The 23,642-nt window shown below is 44.0% G+C and overlaps 1 protein-coding gene across 5 annotated transcripts in view; it reads left to right on the top strand.

The window, feature by feature from the left end:
* Positions 1-23,642, top strand: part of SMG6 (SMG6 nonsense mediated mRNA decay factor) — a 243,451-nt gene that overhangs the window by 62,136 nt on the left and 157,673 nt on the right. For all 5 annotated transcript variants that reach the window (XM_004058242.5, XM_063700507.1, XM_063700508.1 and 2 more), the window contains one exon: positions 4,436-4,581. In XM_004058242.5, the coding sequence (XP_004058290.2) occupies positions 4,436-4,581 (146 nt within the window). The remainder of the gene's footprint in view (positions 1-4,435; positions 4,582-23,642) is intronic.

Below are 23,642 nucleotides of genomic sequence, written 5' to 3'. Positions count from 1 at the left end.
TCTATGGGTATCCTCTTATTCTGTCCTGGAGGTAAAATAAAATTGAGCCCCGTATTTATTCTGGAAGGCAGAAACAGAAATAACATTTCTGTTGCAGGGAAAAAGGTATAGAAGTCTGTAAGACTAGGAAAGCGATGAGCCCAAGCCACACACAACATCGTAAACTGTTGCCTAATTACGAAGAAGATGTGAAATGTGGGCGGTGTTGAAAACGAATTAAGAGTGAGGAGATTGTAATGGGGAGCAGCTGAAGGCACATCACTCTCCTGCCTGCCCTTTCGGAAAAGCCCGGATGCTGCGCTTCCAGGCATGGTCTGCTCTGTGCCTGGTGCTCCACACTGCGTCAGCAGAGACTCGAATGCCTACTATGTGCAAGATAAGTCTCTTAACTCCCAGCACTAGCTGACGAGAGGTTCAGAGCTTTAGAGGAAATATTCAGTGCCAAAAAGAGTTTGTTTTTCACCACTTACTAGTTGCAAGATCTTGAGAGTAAACAAGTCAGAGCTGCTGCGGGCTTCAACTAACCTGATCAGTGGTTTAAAGATACGGTCTCTGAGGTCCATTCCAGTCCTTATGTTCTGTAGTACTGTGATTTGTTTTTTTTTTCTCATTTCCACCCTGTCACATGGCTTAGTTTTTTGGTTTTGGTCTTTTGCTCCTGGGTTGTTCCTATCTTGCTCGTTTTTTAAAAATAAGAGGTTGAGAAAAACTAACCTGGATTGTTTTCTGCAGAGAATGTTGTCTAGCCCAGCTGTGTTCCTCAGCATCTGAGGGCTGAGTCCTGCTCGGTTAGTCACCGTCTGAGTCAGTCCCGGGCCTAGGTCCCGGTGTTGTCTGAAAGATTGGTTTCTTGAAACTGCCATTCAAATGAAACAAGGTGTCTCTAGAGATCACATCACAAGGCAGCCACTTTAGTCGGTGAAACACACAGCCCGAAAACGATGGTATCTTCTGAGGTTTTAAAGGATAGGGACAGAGTCATCTTGGATTCGGGAGAAGTACTCAGTTGGGGTGCCATATGGCTCCTGACAGACCCTTTCCTGGTGAGAGGCAGATCACACCTGCACTTGGAATCCATTGAGAGAGGTTAGGAAGCTGGCAGCCTATAGGCTCTGAATTTGTGACAAATAGTATGCTTTTGCTTCCTCTTATTGCCTTGATCACAGTTACCACTTTAGCTTTTACTTGCTTGCCTAGTCATGCTATTTGCATAGCTTTGAAGTCTCTTGGAATTCAAAGACTGATATATTTATTTTGTACTTTTAATTTTTAAAAATAATGTTTGTGTCTGATTCGCTTTTTAAATTAACAGATGTTCTTAAATACAAAAGTAAGATGTATTCATTATGGGAGAAATCTTTTCTTTCTTTACAGTGCTCTTTGTAAAGTATTTAGAAAACTCAGCAAAGAAGAACAAATAAAAAATTACCCATATTCCTACCACCTAGAGATAACTCCACCATTAAAATTTGGTAAAATTTTTTCAATTTTTTTCTACATATCACATACACACTTTTTTTCTATTGCTTTACAACTATTTTCATTTAATATGTTTGGAAGTTTCTCTCACATGATTAAAAAATGTAATACAACTTAAAAAAACTAGTATTCAGTTGTGTGCATGTTCCATCTTAATCATCTATTGTTGGGCACTTTAGATTGCTTCCAGTTTTGGCGATTATAAATGACCACTTTTTGTATGTTTTCTCTGTTGCTTCTCTTCCTACTTTACTGCTGTGACTGCTGTTTCTTCTTGGCTATAATTTTATAATTATTACATAAGTATTATCCAGAAATCCTTATAAAAGTATAACATTAAAACTAAGACTAAAATTTCTTTTAACTCTGTGCCCTCCAAAAAGATAGTAGTAGACATCAGGGCGTGTATTCTTCCAGACCTTTCACTCACCTACCTACATACTTACGTATGTGTCCATCAGTAACGCGGGGTGAAGCAAAGATTATTTCTCAGAGAGAAAGACATAAAACTACTTACAGGTAGTTTGAGGCCAGAATTAGATAGCATTTTGGTTACAAAACTGGAAACCAGAAACCACCTACTGAGCCCTGAGGAGGGTTCCTCTCTTTATCTGTGCCTCCCGTGGTTACTACTGAACAAGGCTGGTTTTGCATGAATAGATCCACCTTCTCTCACATCTCACATTTGAAGTTACTCTAACTTATATCCTTCTGCTTTCAGTTTTTTCTTTTGTTTTAATCATGTTGAATTAGTTGAAAGGCAAAGGGAGAATTTTTTTTAAAAAACTTTTTATGAGAAGGAAATGTGGACATTTGACCTGGTGCTCATTCAAGACTTCAGTCTGACCCAGAGAGTGTTAATGGATCTGTTTCCAATTCCTACCCCAGGGAAGAGGCTTCCTCAGACACAGCTTTGAAGCAAAACTGTCCCACGTGACACTTCTGTCCTGTCGTTCTGTGCTGGCTCTCTACTGCCTTTCAACACGGAGACACATGGCTCTGAAACTTGCCCAGCGTGGCTGCTTTTCAAGCAGAGTGAACGCTGCTATTCTCGTAACGAGAAGTGCTAGCCCCCCTCCCCACCTCTGACCAGAAAGAGTACTGCACAGTGTCAGGATTTAAAATGAAACCTTTGTTATAGCCCATGGGGAAAAATGGATCTAGTCCAGCCCCAAACATATCACTCTCTGCCATTCCACATCTTCCAAGAGTTTTAACGGCTCTGAAATTTTTTAGAGAAAAAAAAAAAGAGTTTTGTTTTGTTTTGGAGGGGTGGGTACTTGAAATGGCATGTGGAGAAAAAAAGCAAATGCATGGCATCTTTTGTGCCAATGAAAATGAGGACAGCTCAGCAGAGAAGGGAACTGGAATGTAAACTGTAATTGACCCATAACTGTGGCACGACTTCTGGGCACCAGGGGGTCAGTAATAAGAGTTGCCATCCAAGAGCAAGGAGTGAAGATTGCCAAGATTCCAGAAAACCTGGAGTTTTCTAATCTGGGGAGGGCACTTCCCAATCGGGAAGGGCCGAGATGGGTGAAGCTAGAAGCACCTTCCTCTAGAACTTGAAACTGCTTTCTATCTTTTGAGAAGGATTATCTTCCTTGTGGCTTTTCAGAAGCTATTTGTTAATCCAACCTGGAGCTGTTTCCCCAACCCCACAAGTATGTCACAAGCAGTTTGTTTATTTGGGGGCTGGGGGACATGGTAAAAAATACTTTGGTGACCACGAATTGTTCGGCATAGCCCTAAGGCCCGTGTGCCTGGCTACTCTCTAGCACCAAGCTTGAACTTGCTTTTTATTTCTGAAGACTTCAGCTGTGGTTTGTTTCTGTTGCCAAAGAAGCTCCAGGCATGCACCACTGTTTGGGATCCAGTGGCCACATTTGGCAAGGAGTGATTTGAATGACCTCTCCTTAGGAGCCCTAGGTCACTGGCTAGATTTCTGCCTCCCTGCGTTACAGCCTCTTCCTGTATTGGGAGTGGCACTTGGCCAGGGCATTCTATTTCCACTGGCCTGAAAACATACAGACCCCGATGAGCAGAGCCTTGTGAGAGGGAGGAGGACGGCAACACACGAAGAACTGAGACAGATGACTGGGGGCTTCTAGGTCTAGGCATTCTTCAAGGGGAAATTTGGGATCCTTAGGCGGAACAGTCAGTGTGATAGTACCTCAGAAGACAACAGCAGAACTATGTCTGGTTACCTAAAGTAAACGCTTGGGTAAAAAATCTTTAGGCCGAGTGCAGTGGCTCATGCCTGTAATCCCAGCACTTTGGGAGGCCGAGGCAGGTGGATCACTTGAGGTCAGGAGTTTGACACCAGCCTGGCCAACATGGTGAAATCCCGTCTCTACTAAAAATACAAACATTAGCCGGGCATGGTGGCACATGCCTGTAGTCCCAGCTACTCAGGAGGCTGAGGCAGGAGAATCGCTTGAACCTGGGAGGCAGAGGTTGCAGTGAGCCGAGATTGGGCGAAAAGAGCGAAACTTTGTCTAAAAAAAAAAAAAAAAAAAAAAAATTTTTTTTTTGTTTTGTTTAGATTCACATTACTTTTTTAATTGAATTAAGTTTCATACCAGAGAGTTTAGGGACTGTGAAGGTTTTAGGAAATTTGTTGAGTATTTAGAAAAGCCGATGGTTTCAGAGAGAAACTTTGATATCAGCTTGAACACAGTTATTGCCAGCGGTGAGGAAATAGCATACCAAAGCATAATAACTCATAGTGATTTATCCAAAACTTGAGTTGTTTCCATCTCTGGACCCTGAAAACTCCTTTATCTTGAATTTGTTCAAAATTGCAGGATACCAGGAAGGTTTGTGAAAGTAGCAAAGAAATGTCCTAGGCAGTAGTTGTCTGGTGGGTGTGTGTGTGTGTGTGTGTGTGTGTGACAGAGTGAGAGAGAGACTGAAAGAGAGAGGTGCCTCATTGATGGGTTTTCTGAATCTGCAGGATGGAGACATTCCCTGCAGTGGCTGAGAAGGTCCTCAAGGAGTTCCAGGTGTTACTGCAGCACAGCCCCTCTCCCATTGGAAGTACCCGCATGCTGCAGCTTATGACCATCAATATGTTTGCAGTACACAACTCCCAGCTGAAAGGTAAGGCATGTTTAGTTTCTTCATCTAGAATATAGACTGATAGAGATTAATGTAGCTTCTTTCTTGTGTTACCATACCTACCATACCTACCTCCCCCCACCCCACCCCCAAACACACACACCCTACCCTACCCTTCCTACCATTGTCTCAGATATTTAGTTTACTTTGAAATCTGTATGACTCTCTAGTGCTTGGGTGGGATGGAAGGAGGGAATCATGAGTATAGAGCTTAATTTGCAAATGCAGAGATGCTGTTGCACATCTGGCCGCGCGAAAGGCAGCAGCAAGGCCTCTTGAAGGCTGCAGACCCAGAGCCTCTCCCAAGGGAGAGGCATTGCTGAGATGTTTCATTGCAGAGACCATACGCTTGGCAGGGATTGGGAATAGCTGTTTCTGGACTCATGTACCCTGTTTGTTCAATATGGAAAAGTCTAGTTCCCTATGGGATATCCCTAGTGGGAGCCTGCCAGGGAGTAAGAACCGAGAATTGATGAGCTTTGGTGACTCAAATCTGGAAGCACAAAAACCACCAGTCCCAGAATTTAGCTATTATACCAGTGTGCATTCTAAAATGTTTTTCTGAACATTTTGGGGTTTTTTCATAGGGGGTCGGGTGGGTGTGGAAGTAGAGGGGAGAAGGGCAGATTGGCAGGGTTTTAAATGCTCTGATGACCAGGTCAGGGTCAAAGGATGTTACCAGGATTCCTTCCCTTGCCTTCCGTTCCCTTCATTTCACTTAGGTAAGGATGATATGGTATGACTTGATGGAATTATGTAGTACAGGGATGACATTATTTTCTGTGTTTGTTCGCAAGGGTAATTTGGTCCATGCTGCCTAGGAGTCATTTCAGAACACTGACAGAGAGTGTTCGGTCTCAGGGCAAGAAATGCCAGGAAGTGGGAATTGGCCCATAGAGACCCTGCTGTAAAACAGATCTGGTGTTTCTTGACAGAGTGCCGCTGGGTCTCTTGTTGCCCCTTTTCATAGCACTTTCTCTCACCGTGAAGTTGATTGATTTATCTCCCCATTTGTACTTAAGGGTTATGCTTCACTTGCTTGTGGGGGGGCAGTGAGTATGCCACACTCTGCCTTGAAATGGAAATGTGGGTCTTTCTGGGACTAGGCAGGGTCCTCTCAGAGTGTGTCTGGGTTCTCCGTTACTTCTGAATCCTAGAGGATTTCCTCCTCTCATGCTGCCTGCTACAGCGTTTAGAATTCCCAGCAGAAAGTGAGATCCAGGGGCTTAGATGCCTTTTTGAACTTGGCTAATTTTTCCTGAGATGGCTATTTGGGTAAATGGCCCTGAGGAGGCATCGAGTCTTAAGTGGCAGCACTGGTTTCCAGGGAGAAGAGAACAAAGTTTGTAAAGTGCTGTGCTGGTGAGGCCCAAAGTAGGGGGACAGTCTGCTACCAAGTAGGAAGCCCACCTGACTCTGGAAATGGGCCCTCCTGAGGTGCCCTTCTGTTCATTTTCCCATCTCCCACTAAAAACAACCCACAGAGTTCAGTGAGCTACCTGTCACAGAACTGCAGCCTCAGCCAAGACATTGTTCCAGCACCAAATGACCTGTGGCTTCTTTAGTAAGTGTGAATGTAAAGGACCTGCAGCCCTTGCCCATGAAGCATCTGTTTTCAGCAGCTTCTATTCCATGGAAAGGAATACCATGGCCTTTTAATAGGCCACCAGTGAGTCTTTTTCTTGTAGCTGTTGTTAAGTAAAGGTTAAGAAAATAATGGTAGGCCGGGTGCGGTGGCTCACGCCTGTAATCCCAGCGCTTTGGGAGGCCAAGGCAGGCAGATCACCTGAGGTCAGGAGATTGAGACCAGCCTGGCCAACATGGCGAAACCCTGTCTATACTAAAAATACCAAAAATTAGCTGCGCTTGGTGGTGGGCACCTGTAATCCCAGCTTCTCAGGAGGCTGAGGCAGGAGAATTGTTTGAACCTGGGAGGTGGAGGTTGCAGTGAGCCGAGATTGCAAACTATACTGCAGCCTGGGCAGCAGAGTGAGACTCCATCTCAAAAAATAATAATAATAATTAAGAATTAAAAATAAAAAAAAAAGAAAATACGGGTAAAAGAAAGGTAAGATGGTGAGTACAGAGAAAGAAATCGGTTGTTCCCTGATGTGAGGCCAAGGCACTTTTTCTAGGACTCTTCCATGGTGGGTCATAACAAGTACCCTCTAGCCAGGAGAGACATGGAAAAATAAAGCCCGTACTTGAGACCCTACTTTTCATGACTGGTCTGCTCCTGACTCTCACCTCATTGTCACCTCGATGAGGTCACTGGGGCCAAGAAGAGTATGAGTTGAGGTGGTCAGAGGCTCCAAGGGTGTTTCAAGGAAAAACGGCCCAGGCCACAGGATATAACACTCAGTGAGGACAGAGAGCTCTGTGGACGTGCTGCCAAGTACCCAGTGTGCAGCTGAGGTGGCCATCCAGACCCCGCTGTGTGGGCTGCCATTGGGACAGGGGCGAGCAGAGTGCTCAGCAGGGCTGGCTGGTGGGAAGATGCACTTTTCCATTTCCCAGCACATGAGTCATCATCTTTGGTCCCCTGTGCTGTGCTGTGCTTGCCTGGACAGTGGCAATAAGGGGGTGTTGTGGCTGAGTAGCAGCATCTGTGCCGGGGGTGGAGAAGGAGGGGGGTTGGGGAGAGGGTAAAGATTGAAATCCTTCACTAATCAGCAGCAGTTCGAATCACATTTTTATGAGTAAGGAAGTGATAAATCAGCGCTGTGTGTTCAACCCCCAAGTCCCGTCAGCCAGTGCCCTTCTAAAGGTTTCTCCCCTGGCCAGTCTGCATGCTGTCAGAGTTGCCACCCACCATCAGGGCCCTGGCTGCCTGAAACCAGGAAGCAAGAGCCTGATGCTGCCTTGCCCTCCCAGGTACTGGGGTCTATAGTGAATTGGCAGTCACTGCAAGCTACAGAACATCTGGGCCATCATTTTTCTTTCCATTCCTTCTTGGACATGTCCTTCTGGGTGGGTGTCTGCATATGTCAGTTTCTGGACTCTGTGGAGAAGGAGCATTCCAGCCTGAAGCAGAAGTGATCTTGTGGCCCACCAGGCCGTTGAGATCCTCACAGTCTCTACCTGGGTCTTCCCTGTAGATGTGGTGCCTAAGGAGTGTGATTTGGAGAGCCACAGGGGAGCAGATTCCTTGCTCTAAAAGTGTGTCCTTTGCTGGTGCCTCTAATGCTATCGTGAATCATTTGTTTCTTGTGTGTTCAGTGCCACCCTTGTATAACTATCTTCTTTTCGCAATATCAGTAATCCAGGATGGAAATCATATTGTTGCTAACGTTTTACTGTGATTACTTTTCAAGTGTGTAGAAAAGCTTTGGACACCGCAGAAGGCAAAATGAAAGGAAAAGTTTAGATGGTGGTGAGAGAATGGCATCTTTGCCTTTCCCTAGGTTATGGTTTTCCTAGGAGCCCACTCTGCTCTTGGAGGCAGAGGATGTGAGGCCAGATTTGCCCCCCTTCCTACAGGGCGAAATAAGTTGAGTAATGCCACATTATTTAGCCAACTAAACTTTCCGGTTTCAGCAGTGGTCTTAAAACTCATGGGTTCACGGGTGTTGGTGGAGAGACCTTGATCTCCTCTCGCATGGGCCCTATGCAGAGTCCTACGTCAGTGGATACGGAATTCTAGAATCCTTATACTGCACACTCAGGTAGTTGGGGATAGATAAATTTGAGGGGTGGGACAAGGGACGTTTGAGGGCCTTGGCATAGGGCCTGGTATGTATTAGGCATTCAGTAAGCATTTGCTGAGTGCATGGGTGAAGAAGGCAACAGTTCTGGGAAAGCCAGCTCTCACTGAGCAGTGTGTTTCTTACCTGGACCAGGTCCAAAGCTGGTGGTGAGATAGGTGGTTCCCAGAGTGATGTCATAACTGGTAATCTCTCTAAGGCATTCCTGAGCCTGAAGCGAGGAAGGGCTTTCTCCACGTGCCTCGGTATTTAACACTTCGGTAGTCATCTCATTGGTTGACGTGATGCCGGAGGGTGACCTATTGATCGAAACCACAAGTACTCCAAGAATTTTAATTTTTTAAAATTTTGTAATTTAAGGAAATAAAACTCTGGTTTCTTGAAGGGAAGAATTGAAGCAGCATTGTGGTAGGGGAGCACTGAAACCCCATTGCATCCCCCATCTGTGCCCAATTTGTTCCAGTCTGGCCCTTTTTTTTTTCTTCCTTCATTTTCTCTCCCCCTCTTGTTCTCTCTTTTTCAAAAATGTTTTATAATTCCTGGAATCAAAACCATTTCAGGCACACACTGTTTTATTTTACTGTATTATTGGATTATACCGCCTATAAATCACTGGATGTTACTCATTGGCCACCACTGGAATAACTTCCCTTTTCTGTGCCCTGGCTCCCTCTGTTTTCCTCTACCAGTTTCATAGCACATACATCCATTTCAGCTTTGCAGAGAAGCCCCGGTGGCAGCAAGAGGGCACCCAAGAGACACTTCTTGCACGTGCTATTGGTATTGCCTGCTTTTAGGGAATATTTGGGAGCTGGGATTGAGGTAGAGCCTGACTGGCATTCCTTTCATTATCATTTATGCTTGCTTTTTTTGGGTGGGGGGAGGGAGGGACAGAATCTTGCTCTGTCGCCCAGGCTGGAGTGCAGTGGTGCGATCTCGGCTCACTGCAACCTCTGCCTCCCGGGTTCAAGCAATTCTCCTGCCTCAGCCTCCTGAGTAGCTGGGGTCACAGGCGCCCACCACCACGCCTGGCTAAGTTTTGTATTTTTAGTAGAGACGGGGGTTTCACCATGTTGGCCAGGCTGGTCTCGAACTCCTGACTTCGTGATCCGTCCGTCTCGGCCTCCCAAAGTACTGGGATTACAGGCATGAGCCACTGCACCCAGCCTTATGCTTGCTTTGAATGGTGTTAGTAATCCTGAATTACAGAGGGTAGAGGGAGTGTCACATGTGGGTCTCCAGAGGGAGAGAGAGCTAGCTAGCTAGCTACAGCTATCTGTATAGGACTGATAGCTTTAACTTGTAGGTGTGGGATGTTTCATGCCATTGTTGTGATGGGAGGTGACTCTAGTTGAGTTTGGTTCGCAACCAAAATGTCCTTGTCTTCCAGCATACAACAATCTCAGAGACGTTCAGAAAAGCAGTATGCTCCTCTGTGGTGATTCACTTCTGTCGTGAGTCTCTTACCCAAGCAGAATGTATGAAGTGCCTAATCCTCCGCTTGTCAGAACAGTTGTACAGGAAATCCACCTTTCATAAGGGGTTAGGCTTGAGTTAGCTGTGTAAACTGGCCCCCTCGTTCCTCCTCCTACATCTCTGGTGGTAGAAACCCTTGGGCTTTTTCTCTACAAGGATCTGTGGGTAGATTTCTTTAGGGAATCATTGCCACCTGACTTTCATTTTCAGGATGCCTCAGTTTAGAGAAAATGAACAGAGCCAGCCTGAGCAAGGAATTTTGTGAGAAGTAGATTCAAAGTAGAAGTAGATTCAAAGGTCAGAATAGGTTAGGCTTTGGAAGGCAGGCCAGAGAAGGATGCATGCTTCAGCTCTGCCCTCTTTCCCTGTGGGGGAGATAGAACTCTTGACAGGCCGCTTAGTGCAGACTGCTCTCGGCACTCTCTGCCTATGGATCTGCCTGTAGTTCCCTGAAGAGAAGTGAGTATGTCAAGGGACCCACCTGTCTTTCCACTTCTGGGTTCCAGGGTCCTTGTTTTCAGAATGTATTTAGGCTGGGGAAGGAGAAATAGGAAAAGCCAAAGAAATGAGAAAATTGTCATCTCAGTAAAATTAAGCCTCTTATCATATCAGTTGAAGAAATGGTCTTTGTTTTGCCCCAAGATAGCCATGTGGTTTGGTGTCCATGGCTGCTTTGGTGTGGAGTGAGAGATGCAATATCCCATGTTGCCCAGATTTTGTTTCTTTTGCCGTTTTATAGCTTCTCAATGTGATTGTTTGTGGTTTTCCTTTTTTTTTTTTTTTGCCCCGACATGGACTTATTCTGAAGGAGAAACATTATTTGGAGGAATTTTGGCAGCAGGACACTTTTCTTTTCCTTTCTTTTTTTTTTTTTTTTTTTGAGATGGAGTCTTGCTCTGTGGCCCTGTGGCCCAGGCTGGAGTGCAGTGGCACGATCTCAGCTCACTGCAACCTCTGCCTCCTGGGTTCAAGCGATTCCCATGCCTCAGCCTCCCGAGTAGCTGGGATTACAGGCACAGGCCACCACACCCGGCTAATTTTTATATTTTTAGTAGAGACAGGGTTTCACCACTTGGCCAGGCTGGTCTCAAACTCCTGACCTCAGGTGATCTGCCCGCCTCAGCCTCCCAAAGTGCTGGGATTACAAGTGTGAGCCACTGCGCTTGGCCTGGCAGCAGGACTTTCAGCTACCTTTTCAGAGCTCTAAGTTTTCTAAATGTATAGCTTGGGTGTGGGTGTGGGGCTCAGGCCAGATTCATACTGTATGCTGAATTCACAGAGAAAGTAGGTATGTTCTAGGGGGATGGTGAGGGGTGGGAAGTGTTGAACTTTGGGCCCTAACCAAGTAAATGCCTATATGAGGAAGAATTGTAGTTTTCAGAGGGCGTGACCAGTAATGACAACCACAGCAATGACTCCATGCTAATACATGATGACACTTTATAGTTACTGCATATGTGTTTTCCTTTGATTCTCTTGTCAGCCCTGTGAGACAGGCTGGACAGATATTTTGTGTCCTGTTTCATAGATGAGGAAAATCATATCAGAAAGGTTAAGCAGGGCTGTACAGCTAGTAAATTATACACAGGTGTCAACTGTCCATCCTTTGATATCAGAAAAAAGAAAAAACTTCTCTGGGCAGCTAGACAGTGCAAGGAATGTCCCCCCAAATCTGAGCAGACTGTTGTTCTCTGATGAAGAAAGTGACCTGTGAATCTGATCTGAGACAGGAAGAGGAACAGGAGTAAAGGTAAGAGAGTTGGGGTAAGTCAGAATTCTCTGAGTGGCGTGACACTCAGGTGGGGCTACAACACATAAGCTAGCAGAAGGTTGTTGTTTGGGCAACTCAGGGCTGTCTGGAGTTCATGTTCATTATTGTCATGGGTAGAGGAAACCTCCCTCTCACATGGAAAGCGCAGTCCATGACTAGTTGGTAGAAGTGTTTACTCTTTCTCTTGGCTTAGGATACATAGTGTCTCTTAAAAAGGGGGTGGGTGGATTTTTTTTTAAGGAACATTGTTTCATATTTTCACCATCATGTCTAGTATCCCTCTTCTTTTAGAAAAGAGGCCTCTCACATGCTCTTCTTAGAAGAGACTGTGCTGCTTTTTGTGGCCTGGGGGGAAGGTAGATATGTCACTGATACAGAAAAGAGTGTGAGAGTATAAAACATCTGAAAGAAGGATAAAGTAAACACACATGTAACTACCACCCAGGTTAAGAAATAGAATATTGTCAGTCCCTCAGATGTTCCTATGTGCTTCATCTCTGTATAGCTGTAGTTACCTCCCCAACAGGTAACTATCATCCTGACCTGCAAATTCATTTCCTTGCTTTTCTTTGTAGTGTTATCACCTAGTATGTATATGTGTATGTGTGTGTATTTGTATATATATGTAAAATATAATTTGGGGCCAGGCACGGTGGCTTGCGCCTGTAATCCCAGCACTTTGGGAGGCCGAGGCGGGCAGATCACTTGAGGCCAGGAGTTCAAGACCAGCCTGGTCAACGTGGGGAAACCTTGTCTCCATTAAAAATGCAAAAATTAGGCCGGGCGCAATGGCTCACGCCTGTAGTCCCAGCACTTTGGGAGGCCGAGGCGGGTGGATCATGAGGTCAGGAGTTCTAGACCAGCCTGGCCAAGATGGGGAAACCCCGTCTCTACTAAAAATACAAAAATTAGCCCTGCACGGTGGCAGGCGCCTGTAATCCCAGCTACTGAGGAGGCTGAGGCAGGAGAATCGCTTGAACCTGGGGAGTGGAGGTTGCAGTGAGCCAAGATTGCGCCACTGTACTCCAGCCTGGGCAACAAACAGAGTGAGGCTCCATCTCAAAAAAAAAAAGTTAGCTGGGCACGGTGGCATATGCCTGTAATCCCAGCTACTCAAGAGGCTGAGGCACAAGAATTGCTTGAACCCAGGAGGTGGAGGTTATAGTGAGTCAAGATCACACCACTGCACTCCAGCCTGGGTGACAGAGCGAGACTTTGTCTCAAAAAAAGTCAAAATAAAACAAAACACATAATTTTGCTTTGCTTGCATAGAGATGGAATCGTGCTAATCATACTATTTATATTCTTTTCTCCCTGGTTTGTTTTGTTGCATATGTTTGCGAGTTCTGCCCATGTTCATATGTGTAGCTGTAGTTGATTCATTTTCATTGCAGTAATCTTACATTTTAGTCACATTAGTTTATCCATTCTTCCGTTGATGGGCATTTCGGTTGTTTTCTCTTTGGGACTATTACAAGCATTGAGTCTATTGATGGTTACTGCAGTTATTGGTACCTTGGGAGTTATATGCATCATCCTATATTTTAAAATGAATTTTGTTGAAGTAAAGTTTACATACAATAAAACACACCCATTTTAAGCATGCCCTTCAGTCAGTTTGACAAATTTACATGCCCAAGTTACTAACCATCACAATCAAGATAGAGAGCATTTCCATCATCCCCAGAAGTTCTCTTTGTGCCCATCCCAGTTGATCTCCATCCCACCCCTTGCCCTAGGCGACTGCTTATCTGCTTTCTGTCACCGTATGTTAGATTTGTCTTTTCTAGAGTTTCATGTAAATGGAATCCTAAGAGTGTGCACTCTTTGTGTCTGACTAATGTCTGACTTCTTTAGCTCAGCATAGTAATTTTTAGATTTATTCATGTTGTTACATGTATCATTGTTTCATTTCCTTGCATTACTGAGGAGTCTGGATATTCTGTAGTTTTGTTTATCCAGTTACCTGTTGATAAACATTTGGGTTGTTTCTAGTTTTTCACTATTATGAATAAAGCTGCCATGAACATTTATATGCAAGTATTTTGTGGACATGTTTTCATTTCTCTTACGTAAGTACCTAGGAATGGATTTGCCGGATCATATGGCATGTGTATCTTTAACTCTGTAAGAAACTGCTAAACTGTTTTCTGTGGTGGTTGGACCATTTTACATTCCCTCCAGCAGTGAGAATTCCACTTTCTTTATATCCTTGTCAGCATTTGGTATTGTCATTTCTTTTTATTTTAGCTATTCTAGTAAATGTGTGGTGCTATTTCATTTTGGTTTGTGTTTCTCTAATAACTAAGGATGAGAGACTTTTCATGTGTTTATTTGCCATTTGTATATCTTCTTTGGTAAGTGTTTACATCTCCTGCCCACTTGCTTTTTTTCTTTTTGAGATGGAGTCTCACTGTGCCACCGCAGGGCTGGAGTGCAGTGGCGTGATCTCGGCTCACTGCACTGCACCCTCCGCCTCCTGGATTTAAACAATTCTCGTGCCTCAGCCTCCCGAGAGTAGCTGGGACTATAGGTGCTCACCACCGCACCTGGCTAATTTTTGTATTTTTAGTAGATACGGGGTTTCGCCATGTTGGCAAGGCTGGTCTCAAACTCCTGACCTCAGGTGATCCACCCGCCTCTGCCTCCCAAAGTGCTGGGATTACAGGTGTGAGCCCACCCCCACTTGTTTTTTTTTTTTTGAGACAGAGTCTCGTACTGTCGCCTGGGCTGGAGTGCAATGGCGTGATCTTGGCTCACTGCAACCTCCACCTCCCGGGTTCATGCAATTCTCCTGCCTCAGTCTCCCAAGTAGCTGGGATTACAGGCACACACCACCACACCCGGCTAATTTTTTGTATATTTAGTAAGACGGGGTTTCACTATGTTGGCCAGACTGGTCTCAAACTTCTGACCTTGTGATCCACCCACTTTGGCCTCCCAGAGTCCTGGGATGACAGGTGTGAGCCACTACGCCCGGCTTTTTTTTTTTTCTTTTTTCTTTTCTTTTTTTTTTTTTGAGACGGAGTTTCACTCTTGTTTCCTAGGCTGGAGTGCAATGGCATGATCTTGGCTCACTGCAACCTCTGTCTCTCTAGTTCAAGCAATTCTTCTGCCTCAGCCTCCCTAGTAGCTGGGACTACAGGCATGCGCCACCACACCCAGCTAATTTTGTATTTTTAGTAGAAACAGGGTTTCTCCATGTTGGTCAGGCTGGTCTTGAACTCCCGACCTCAGGTGATCCGCCTGCCTCAGCCTCCCAAAGTGCCCACTTGTTTTTTTATCAAGTTGTTTGTCTTTATTATTATGTCTGAAGAGTTCTCTATATAACCTGGACATAAGCCCTTATCAGATTTATATTTTGCAGAAATTTTCTCCTGGTGCTTTCTCATTCTCCTGTCTCTTCTGTTTCTCTTTTTCTTCTGTCTTCTTTTGGATGGATTATTGTTTCCATTTCACTGTTGTCGTCGTGCCCCTACTCCTTACCCCCAGCACTAGTCTTCTTTTCTTTTAGGGTTACCCTAGGAATTAAAGCATGCATACTTCACCTTGCCAAAACCAAAAGTTAATCAGATTTCCATTCTCCTCCTAAACAATGTAAGAACCACAGAAAAACTTAAAATTTTATTAAATTTATTTTCCCAATTTGCATGCCATCGTTGTCATGTATATTCTTTTTTCCTTTTAAACCCTATAAAACAAGTTATCGTTATTTTTGGTTTGATTTATTTGGTTTTTTAATTATTATTTTGACAGTAAATATTTGTTCAAATGCACCTATATTTTTTGAGGCAGAGGCTCACTCTGTCACCCAGGCTGGAGTGCAGTGATGCAGTGTTGGCTCACTGCAACCTCTGCCTCACAGGTTCAAGCAGTTTTTGTACCTCAGCTTCCTGAGTAGCTGGGATTACAAGGGCGTGACCACACCCAGCTTTTGCTTTTTTTTTTTTCTTCTTTTTTTCTTTTTTTTGTATTTTTAGTAGAGATGGAGTTCACCTTGTTGGCCAGGTTGGTCTCGAACTCCTGACCTCCAGTGATCTCCCCACCTCAGCCTCCCAAAGTGCTGGGATTACAGGTGTGAGCCACTGCGCCTGGCCTAAACTCACCTGTATATTTACTGTTACATTCACTTTTGCATTTCAGACCCTCTATCTGGGATCATTTTCTTTCTGCCTGAAGTATACTATTTAGAATGTATTTAGTGAAGTTCTTTTGATGGCAAATATTCTTCATTTTTTTATTTGTCTGAAAATGCTTTATTTTACCCTTATTCCAGTAATAGAATTCTAGCCTAACGGTTACTTTTGCTCAGCCCATTGAAGATAGGTTACTACTGTCTTTGGGCTTTCACTGTTGTTGATTAAAGTCAGCTATCTGTTTTGTTTCTCTTTTGAAAGCAGCCTGTCTTTTCTCTCTAGGTGCTTTCCAGGTCTTTTTAAAATCTTTGATGTTCCACAGTTTTGGTGATTGGTCTAGGTTTGGATTTTTAAAAATTATTCCTGTGAAGTATTTGTCAGGCTTCATGTAACCTATGAGGTTGGTTGGTTGGTTGGTTGGTTGGTTGGTTGGTTGGTTGGTTTTCCTATCAGTTTTGGAAAACTCTTAGTGTTCTTTTTTCAAAGACTGCATCTCCCCATGCTTTCTCTTCTCCTTCTGTGACCCTGATAAGACATACGTCAGACTTAGTTTTTGATGTCTCTTAAACCTTTCTTTGATTTTTCTGACTCCCTTCTTTTTGTGCTACATTCCAGATAATTTCCTTAACTATCTTTCAGTTCATTGAACCTTTCCACAGCTATATCTAACCTTCTATTAAATATGCCCCATTGACAGTGTTTTTAATTTTAATAAATTTTTTATTTCCATATATTTTTTAAATCAAATCTGCTTTGACTTTCTTTATGGTTTCTTATTTCCCAAATATACTTGTGAGCTTGTCTTTTATTTCTCTAAAATATATTCAACATGGCATTTTAGAGACTCTATAATCTGAAATGGTGTATTTGGGGTGTAGCCTTGTGGGACCCTAGCTTTATGATAAAGATCTTGGCTGTGTCCATGAAGCCTTGGAAAGCAAAGCTCGAGTTCATCAGGTAGCAAATGTTCTTAGGGTAAAGGCTGTTTGTAATGCCACACTTACCTATCTGGTTTCCCATCTTTATTCAATCTCTGACCAAAGGATTTTCTTTTATTTTACTAGCTCACGAATGCTTTTCAAAAAGATGTTTAACATACTCTTTTTTTCACAATAATGAGCTGTTTGATTGGGAGAATGGATCTAGGTGTCTAGTCTGCCGTACTACCAGAGGAAGCTGGGATTTCCTTGTTCCATCAGACTTACTCAGACTTTCTTTCTTTTCTTTTTCTTTTCTTTTTTTTTGCTCTGCCTGTGATGCCTGTGAGCAGTGTGACTGGGCACCTACATCCAGGGTGGCAAGGGCATGTAGTTTGCTCTTCCAAAGATTAGTTTCTTTTCCAGCTCCTGCCCATTTACAGCTCAGTCTTATGGCAAATGGTGTCATTGGGCTCACATTTTTTCATTTTTCCAAGAGATATCCAGTGTATAGAATATCACTTAGAGGGCTAATTGGGTGGGGAAGAAAGATCAAAGGAGTGGAGAGGAAAGGCTGCAGCTGAAGTGATAGGAGCCATTTATTGACAAAAAGATGTGAGTTAGAGATTTGGAAAAGAGTACTCTGTTGTTTCAGCTACATCACATTATATATCTGGTGAACCTTGCTGGCCCATGAAATCGTTTCCATTAGTCAGGGTTCTCTGTGCTTTTGTTCTTGACTACTGCTGTTCTTAGTGCTATTCGGTTTGCTTGTATGTCTCAGTTTCCTTTTCAGAAGGCAGATTGTCGTCTATTTAGGAATGCATTTACTGTAATTGGAGTGTTCTGGCTTGTTTAGTCCCCTCTTCAAATATAAGACTCATATCTTGAAGCTTATGTTCAGACAATATGCGCGTGTGATCCCTTTGCCCCAAGTGCCAACAGCAGATGTAGCAGTTGACACGCTGCAGGGAATTTCCAACTGCTGGGCAGGTTTCTGAAATCCGGACACGTGCTGTTCACACTTTGGCTTCTGAGGCAAGGATCAGTGGTTGAAAGAGGGGAGGAGCTGGCAGGGGACTGCAGGGAGAAAGATCTTATAATGCCTGCCCGGGGCTTTAGGCTGTGTCAGCTTTCTGCATCTCTTCTCCAGCTGGAGCTGGCAGGGTCGAATAAATCACTGCAGCGTGGTTATGAGCCCAACTCACCAGGGACTTCTTTGAGGCACACCTGTGACGTCATCCTGTTATCACTGTCTGTTCCACATAACCTCTTTTCACCTCTCCCCTGAGAGAGGGTGATGCCCAGAACTCATGTCAGGGCAATGAGCAGAGGAAAATGTTTCGTAAGTATTATTTTTCAGATGCCTGCTAGGGATACAGTTGTAGGCCATTGACACATTCTTCAATATTCCTCATTGGAGGAGAAAACCCGTGTTTGCAAACATGGCCTGAATACCCCTTGTGGATAAAACTTCTTTTTAAACTTGGAAAGAAAGTCTTGAAACTTCTAAGTGGTCTCTTTTTGTACCCCTTACCTCCCTCGTTCCTTCCCAAACATGCACACACACACACATTACATACAGAGTCTGCTGTGTTCAAAATCCTTCATTGACTTCCCATTTCACTCAGTGTAAAAGCCACATTATTTACAAGGCCTTCATATATGGACCTCTTCTCCTGCACCCCCCCCCCCCGCCCCGCCCCCTCATTGCCTCTCTCTGAGCTCATTCACGACTGTTCTCCCCATGGCTTGGTTACTCTGCTTCAGCCACACTACCCTTCTTGCAAGTTCTCTGCTAAGCTGGGGACTCTCCCACCTTTGGCCCTTCGCATTAGCTGTTTTCTCTGTTTGGAATGTTCTGCATGCAGCCATCTGTCTGGTGAATACCTCGCCTCCTATAAGTCTTTGCTTAATGTTACCTCTGTGAGACCTGCCCCAACCATCCTATTTAACACTGCTGCATTCTACTCCAAACCTGCACTCTTTATCTTCCCATTCTATTATTTTCTAAATACTAGATAATTAATGTGCGTATGTTTATTATTTATTTTCCTCTGCTATTCTGCAAGAATGTAAGCTCCCTGCTAATAGGGGTCTTTGGTCTGTTTTATCCACTGATACATTGTGAACATCTAAAACAGTCCCTGACCTGTTGTAACTTCTCAGTAAACATGCGTTATATCAAGTTCAAGTCAAAGAATAATTTGAGGCCAGGTGCCGTGGCCGACATCTGTAATCCCAGCTCTTTGGGAGGCCAGTGCAGGTGGATCACATGAGCTCAGGAATTCAAGACCAGCCTGGCCAACATGGCGAAACCCTGTCTTTACTAAAAAATACAAAAATTAGCCAGGCATGGTAGTAATCCCAACTAGTTGGGAGGCTGAGGCAGGAGAATGGCGTGAACCCGGGAGGCGGAGCTTGCAGTGAGCCGAGATCACCCCATTGCACTCCAGCCTGGGCAACATTGCAAAACTCCGTCTCAAAAAAAAAAAAAAAAAGAATGATCTGTCAGCAGGTCAGCCTGGACAATGAAGATTGAATGGCAAGGGCAGGGGCATCTGTTAACTAGGTTATTGCTCATAATCTTACTGTCTTTCCTTGTTTTTTGTTAAGGTGACTTTCTTGAAAGCATAATTTCCAAATGCATATTTTACATCTGGCATTAAAGTAAAATCCGTTAAATGTGACCCATTAAATGTGCTTTGGTATCTACTGTTGTATTAATCCTTTCTCATACTGCCATAAAGACATACCTGAGGCTGGGTAATTTATAGAGAAAAGAAGTTTAATTGGCTCATAGTTCCACAGGCTGTACAGGAAACATGGCTGGGGAGGCCTCAGGAGAATCACAATCATGGTGGAAGGCAAAGAGGAAGGAGGCACGCCTTCCATGGCTGGAGCAGGAGGAAGAGAGTGAAGGGGGAGGGGCTACAGACTTTAAAACAACCAGAGATCCCGAGAGCTCCATCAGGAGATAGCACCAGCAGGATGGTGCTAAACCATCAGAAACCACCCCAGGATGCAGTCACCTCCTACCAGGCCCCACCTCCAGCACTGGAAATTACAATTCAACGTGAGATTTGAGTGGAGACACAGTCCAAACCATATCAGCTCTTAACCCTGGAGTAAATATCACTGGGGCTCTGGAAAGTAAATTTCTATAGAACAGCGTAAGTTCAGTCCTTTCTGGTCTCTTGAATCTTTCATCTTTTACTCTCTGTCCTTTCTTCCTAACTAGAAATACTTTTTTATTTCCCTACTCATATATCATATTTTTACATTCACCTAACTGGAGCAATTCTGTCCTATTTATGTAAACTAAATGATTTTTTTTAAAGGATTTAACATTTTGGGTTTCATTGAAAGTACTAAAAAAGATAAAGTAGAAACCAACTTCTGGCAGTGACATTCTTTCCTATACGATGTATAAATATTCAAGGAGTTTTTACACAGTTGAAAAGATACTGACTATACAATGTTTGATTCTGCTATTTTTACTTACAAGTATACAAAGCTATAAAATCCTTTGTAAACATTTGTAATTTACATACAAATAATAGTAATGGCAAAAAGTGCAATTACTTTGTACCAACCTAGTATAAACTGAATCATGTTCTCATATGAATGTTTTTATTGTTATGTATATTCACTGTGTTGCCCAGGCTGGAGTACAGTGGCATGATCATAGCTCACCGCAGCCTCGAACTCTTGGGCTCAAGTGATCCTCCTGTCTCAGCCTCCCAAGTAGCTGGGACTACAAGCGCATGCTACTACGCTCAGCTAATTTTTTATTTTTTGTGGAGACAGGGTCTCACTGTGTTGCCCAAGCTAGTCTCAAACTCCTGGGTCCAAGTGATCCTCCTTCCTCGGCCTCCCAAAGTCTTGGGGTTACAGGCATGAGCCACTGAGCTTGGCTTCACATGAATATGTTAACATTCATTTAATCATTACCCTCTTTTTGAACATTTTCTTCTCAGGTTTCTAGTATTATAAATAAAGCTGTAATTAACATCTTTGTACATAAAATTTTTGTCTGCGTTTCATGTTATTTTATTAGAATAGGCCAAGCATGGTGGCTCATGCCTGTAATCATGCAGGCAGATCACTTGAGCCCAGGAGTTTGAGACCAGCCTGGGTAACATGGCAAAACCCCATCTCTACAAAAAATACAAAAATTAGCTGGGTGTGGTGGTACATGTCTGTAGTCCCAGCTACTTGGGAAAATGATATGGGAGAATGGCTTAAGCCCAGGGGTTGGAGGTTGCAGTGAGACGAGATCATGCCATTGCATTCCAGCCTAGGCAACACAGCCAGACCCTGTCTCAAATAAATAAATAAATACTATATTTTTTAGAAGTTTGGTTGTTGGGTGAAGGGGTTTTGGCATCTTAATACTTTTGATACATGATGCTAGATTATTTTTTCTTTTTTCTTTCTTTTTTTTTTTTTTTTGATAAAGGGTCTTGTTCTGTGTCACCTAGGCTGGAGTGCAGTGGTGTGGTCATAGTTCACTGCATTCACTGCAGCCTCAAGCTTCTTCTTAGGCTCAAGTGGTCCTCCCATCTCAGCCTCCCAGGTAGATGGGACTACAGGCACGTGCTACCACGCCCATCTGATTTTCAAATATTTTGCAGAGATGAAGCCTCACTATATTGCCCAGGCTGGCCTCAAACTCCTGGGCTCAAGCAGTCCTCTCACCTTGGCCTCTCAAAGTGCGCTGGGATTACAGGCATGAGCCACTGCACCCGACCTAGGTTACTTTTTGAAGAAGGTGTGCCAGCTTACACTCTTAGCAGTGTTTGAGAATGTCCAGCAACCACCTTCCTGTAGACATTAAGCATTTTATTTATCTTATCTTATTTTGTTTTTTATTTTTGAGGCAGAGTCTCGCTCTGCCGCCCAGGCTGGAGTGTGTTGGCGCAATCTCGGCTTACTGCAACCTCCACCTCCCGCGTTCAAGCTATTCTCCTGCCTCAGCCTCCGATGTAGCTGGGACTACAGGTGCCCGCCACCACGCGTGGCTAATTTTTGCATTTTTAGCAGAGATGGGGCTTTGTCTTGTTGGCCAGGCTGGTCTCAAACTCCTAACCTCAGGGGATCCACCCACCTCCGCCTCCCAAAGTGCTGGGATTACAGGCATGAGCCACCGTGCCTGGCCGCATTAAGCATTTTAAATTTTTTACAGTCTTTTGCACAATGTAGGCCTTCATGTATTTGTTGAATAAATGGCAGAATAAAACCTGTCCTTTTAAAAAATAGACTTTACATTTTAAAGCAGTTTTGTGTTCACATCAAGATTGAACAGAATATACATAAAATTCCCATGTACCTCTTGTCTCCCACAACGTAAAAACTTCTCCGCTATCAATATCCCACACCAGAGTGGGACATTTGTTACAGTCAGTGAACCTGTATTGACACATCATCACCCAAAGTTCGTAGTTTACATTAGGGTTCACTCTCGGTGTTGTGCATTCTGTGGGTAACTAGCTTATTTTTATACATCACTCTGAGTGAGTAAGTTTGGAGTCATCATGGACTACATTGTCAGGGTTAAACCTTTCACCTCACCTCAGGCGATGACACGCCAGCACCCAGGTGATGAGTAGCTCAAGCTTGGAAGGTTGGCATGGGTATGTAGGTGAGTAGTCTTGCTGGTTTGCCATTACAGGGAGGAAAGAATGTGGTTTCATTATTTGGTTATCTTTTTTTTTGAGACGGAGTCTCGGTCTGTCGCTCAGGCTGGAGTGCAGTGGTGCGATCTGGGCTCACTGCAAGCTCTGCCCCTGGATCCACGCCATTCTCCTGCCTCAGCCTTCGAGTAGCTGGGCTGCAGGCGCCCGCCACCATGTTCGGCTAATTTTTTGTATTTTTAGTAGAGACGGGATTTCACCGTGTTAGCCGGGATGGTCTCGATCTCCTGGCCTCGTGATCCGCCCGCCTCAGCCTCCCAAAGTGCTGGGATTACAGGTGTGAGCCACCGCGCCTGGCCTATTTGGTTATCTTATTTTTTTACTAACGAATGAATTGTCTGCACCATAACAGAATGTTATGAGAGAAGCACATCATTCTTTTGGAGTAAAAGCTCTTGGATTAAACCATCTATTGAGCTGAACAGCAAGAGAGTAGGCTGTCTGTGGGGGCTCAGGGTGCCATACTCAGCCAGACATTTAAATACAGGTGTTACCCATAATCTCTGATGGTCCTTTTCATATTTTTTTTTTTTTTTTGAGACCGAGTCTCACTGTGTCGCCCAAGCTGGAGTGTGGTGGCACAATCTCAGCTCACTGCAACCTCTGCCTCCCGGGTTCAAGCGATTCTCCTGTCTCACCGTCCCGAGTAGCTGGGACTACAGGTGTGCGCCACCACACCCGGCTGATTTTTTTTTATTTTTAGTAGAGACGGGGTTTCACCATGTTGGCCAGGATGGTCTCGATCTCCTGACCTTGTTATCTGCCCGCCTCGGCCTCCCAAAGTGCTGGGATTGCAGGCGTGAGCCACCGTGCCTGGCGGTCCTTTTCATTGTTTATTCTTTGGCTCTGGAAGCACTGTAGAAGGTGGCTGAGGGGAGCCGGTGCACTTGGCTGTCTTGGGCTCTAGGTGATGTGCAGGAGGATGGTACAGGATAATGAGATATTTTTGAAATTTCTTTGCTTTAAAGAGTTCAGAGAGAGAAAAATCCTGCCCAGTTTAGAGTTGGACCATGACTTTTCTGTTTTCTGGTGGTTGGGAGTGGTCAGCTGCCAAAAATGTGATCTCTGCTTTTTCTGAAGACCGTGTGGCTTCATGGTTATGAACTTTGCAATTGATCACATTTTGGTAAAATAATATATATTATACATATATTAATTTTAATAGACTGATGGATATCCATCAAAACTTACCCATGATTCTCTAAGATGGTAGAATTAAACATGTTTTAAATTTTCTTTTTTCTCTGTATTTTTGTAGTTTTCTGAAATTATCACAATACTTTAGTAATAATGTATTGTGTAAATGTATTTTTAAAAATTATAATGATAAAAAGAAATATTTG

Source organism: Gorilla gorilla, chromosome 19 (genome assembly GCF_029281585.2).
Source record: "Gorilla gorilla gorilla isolate KB3781 chromosome 19, NHGRI_mGorGor1-v2.1_pri, whole genome shotgun sequence".
NCBI classification, from domain to species: Eukaryota; Metazoa; Chordata; class Mammalia; order Primates; family Hominidae; genus Gorilla; species Gorilla gorilla.
This window is presented reverse-complemented; position numbering and strand designations above follow the sequence as displayed.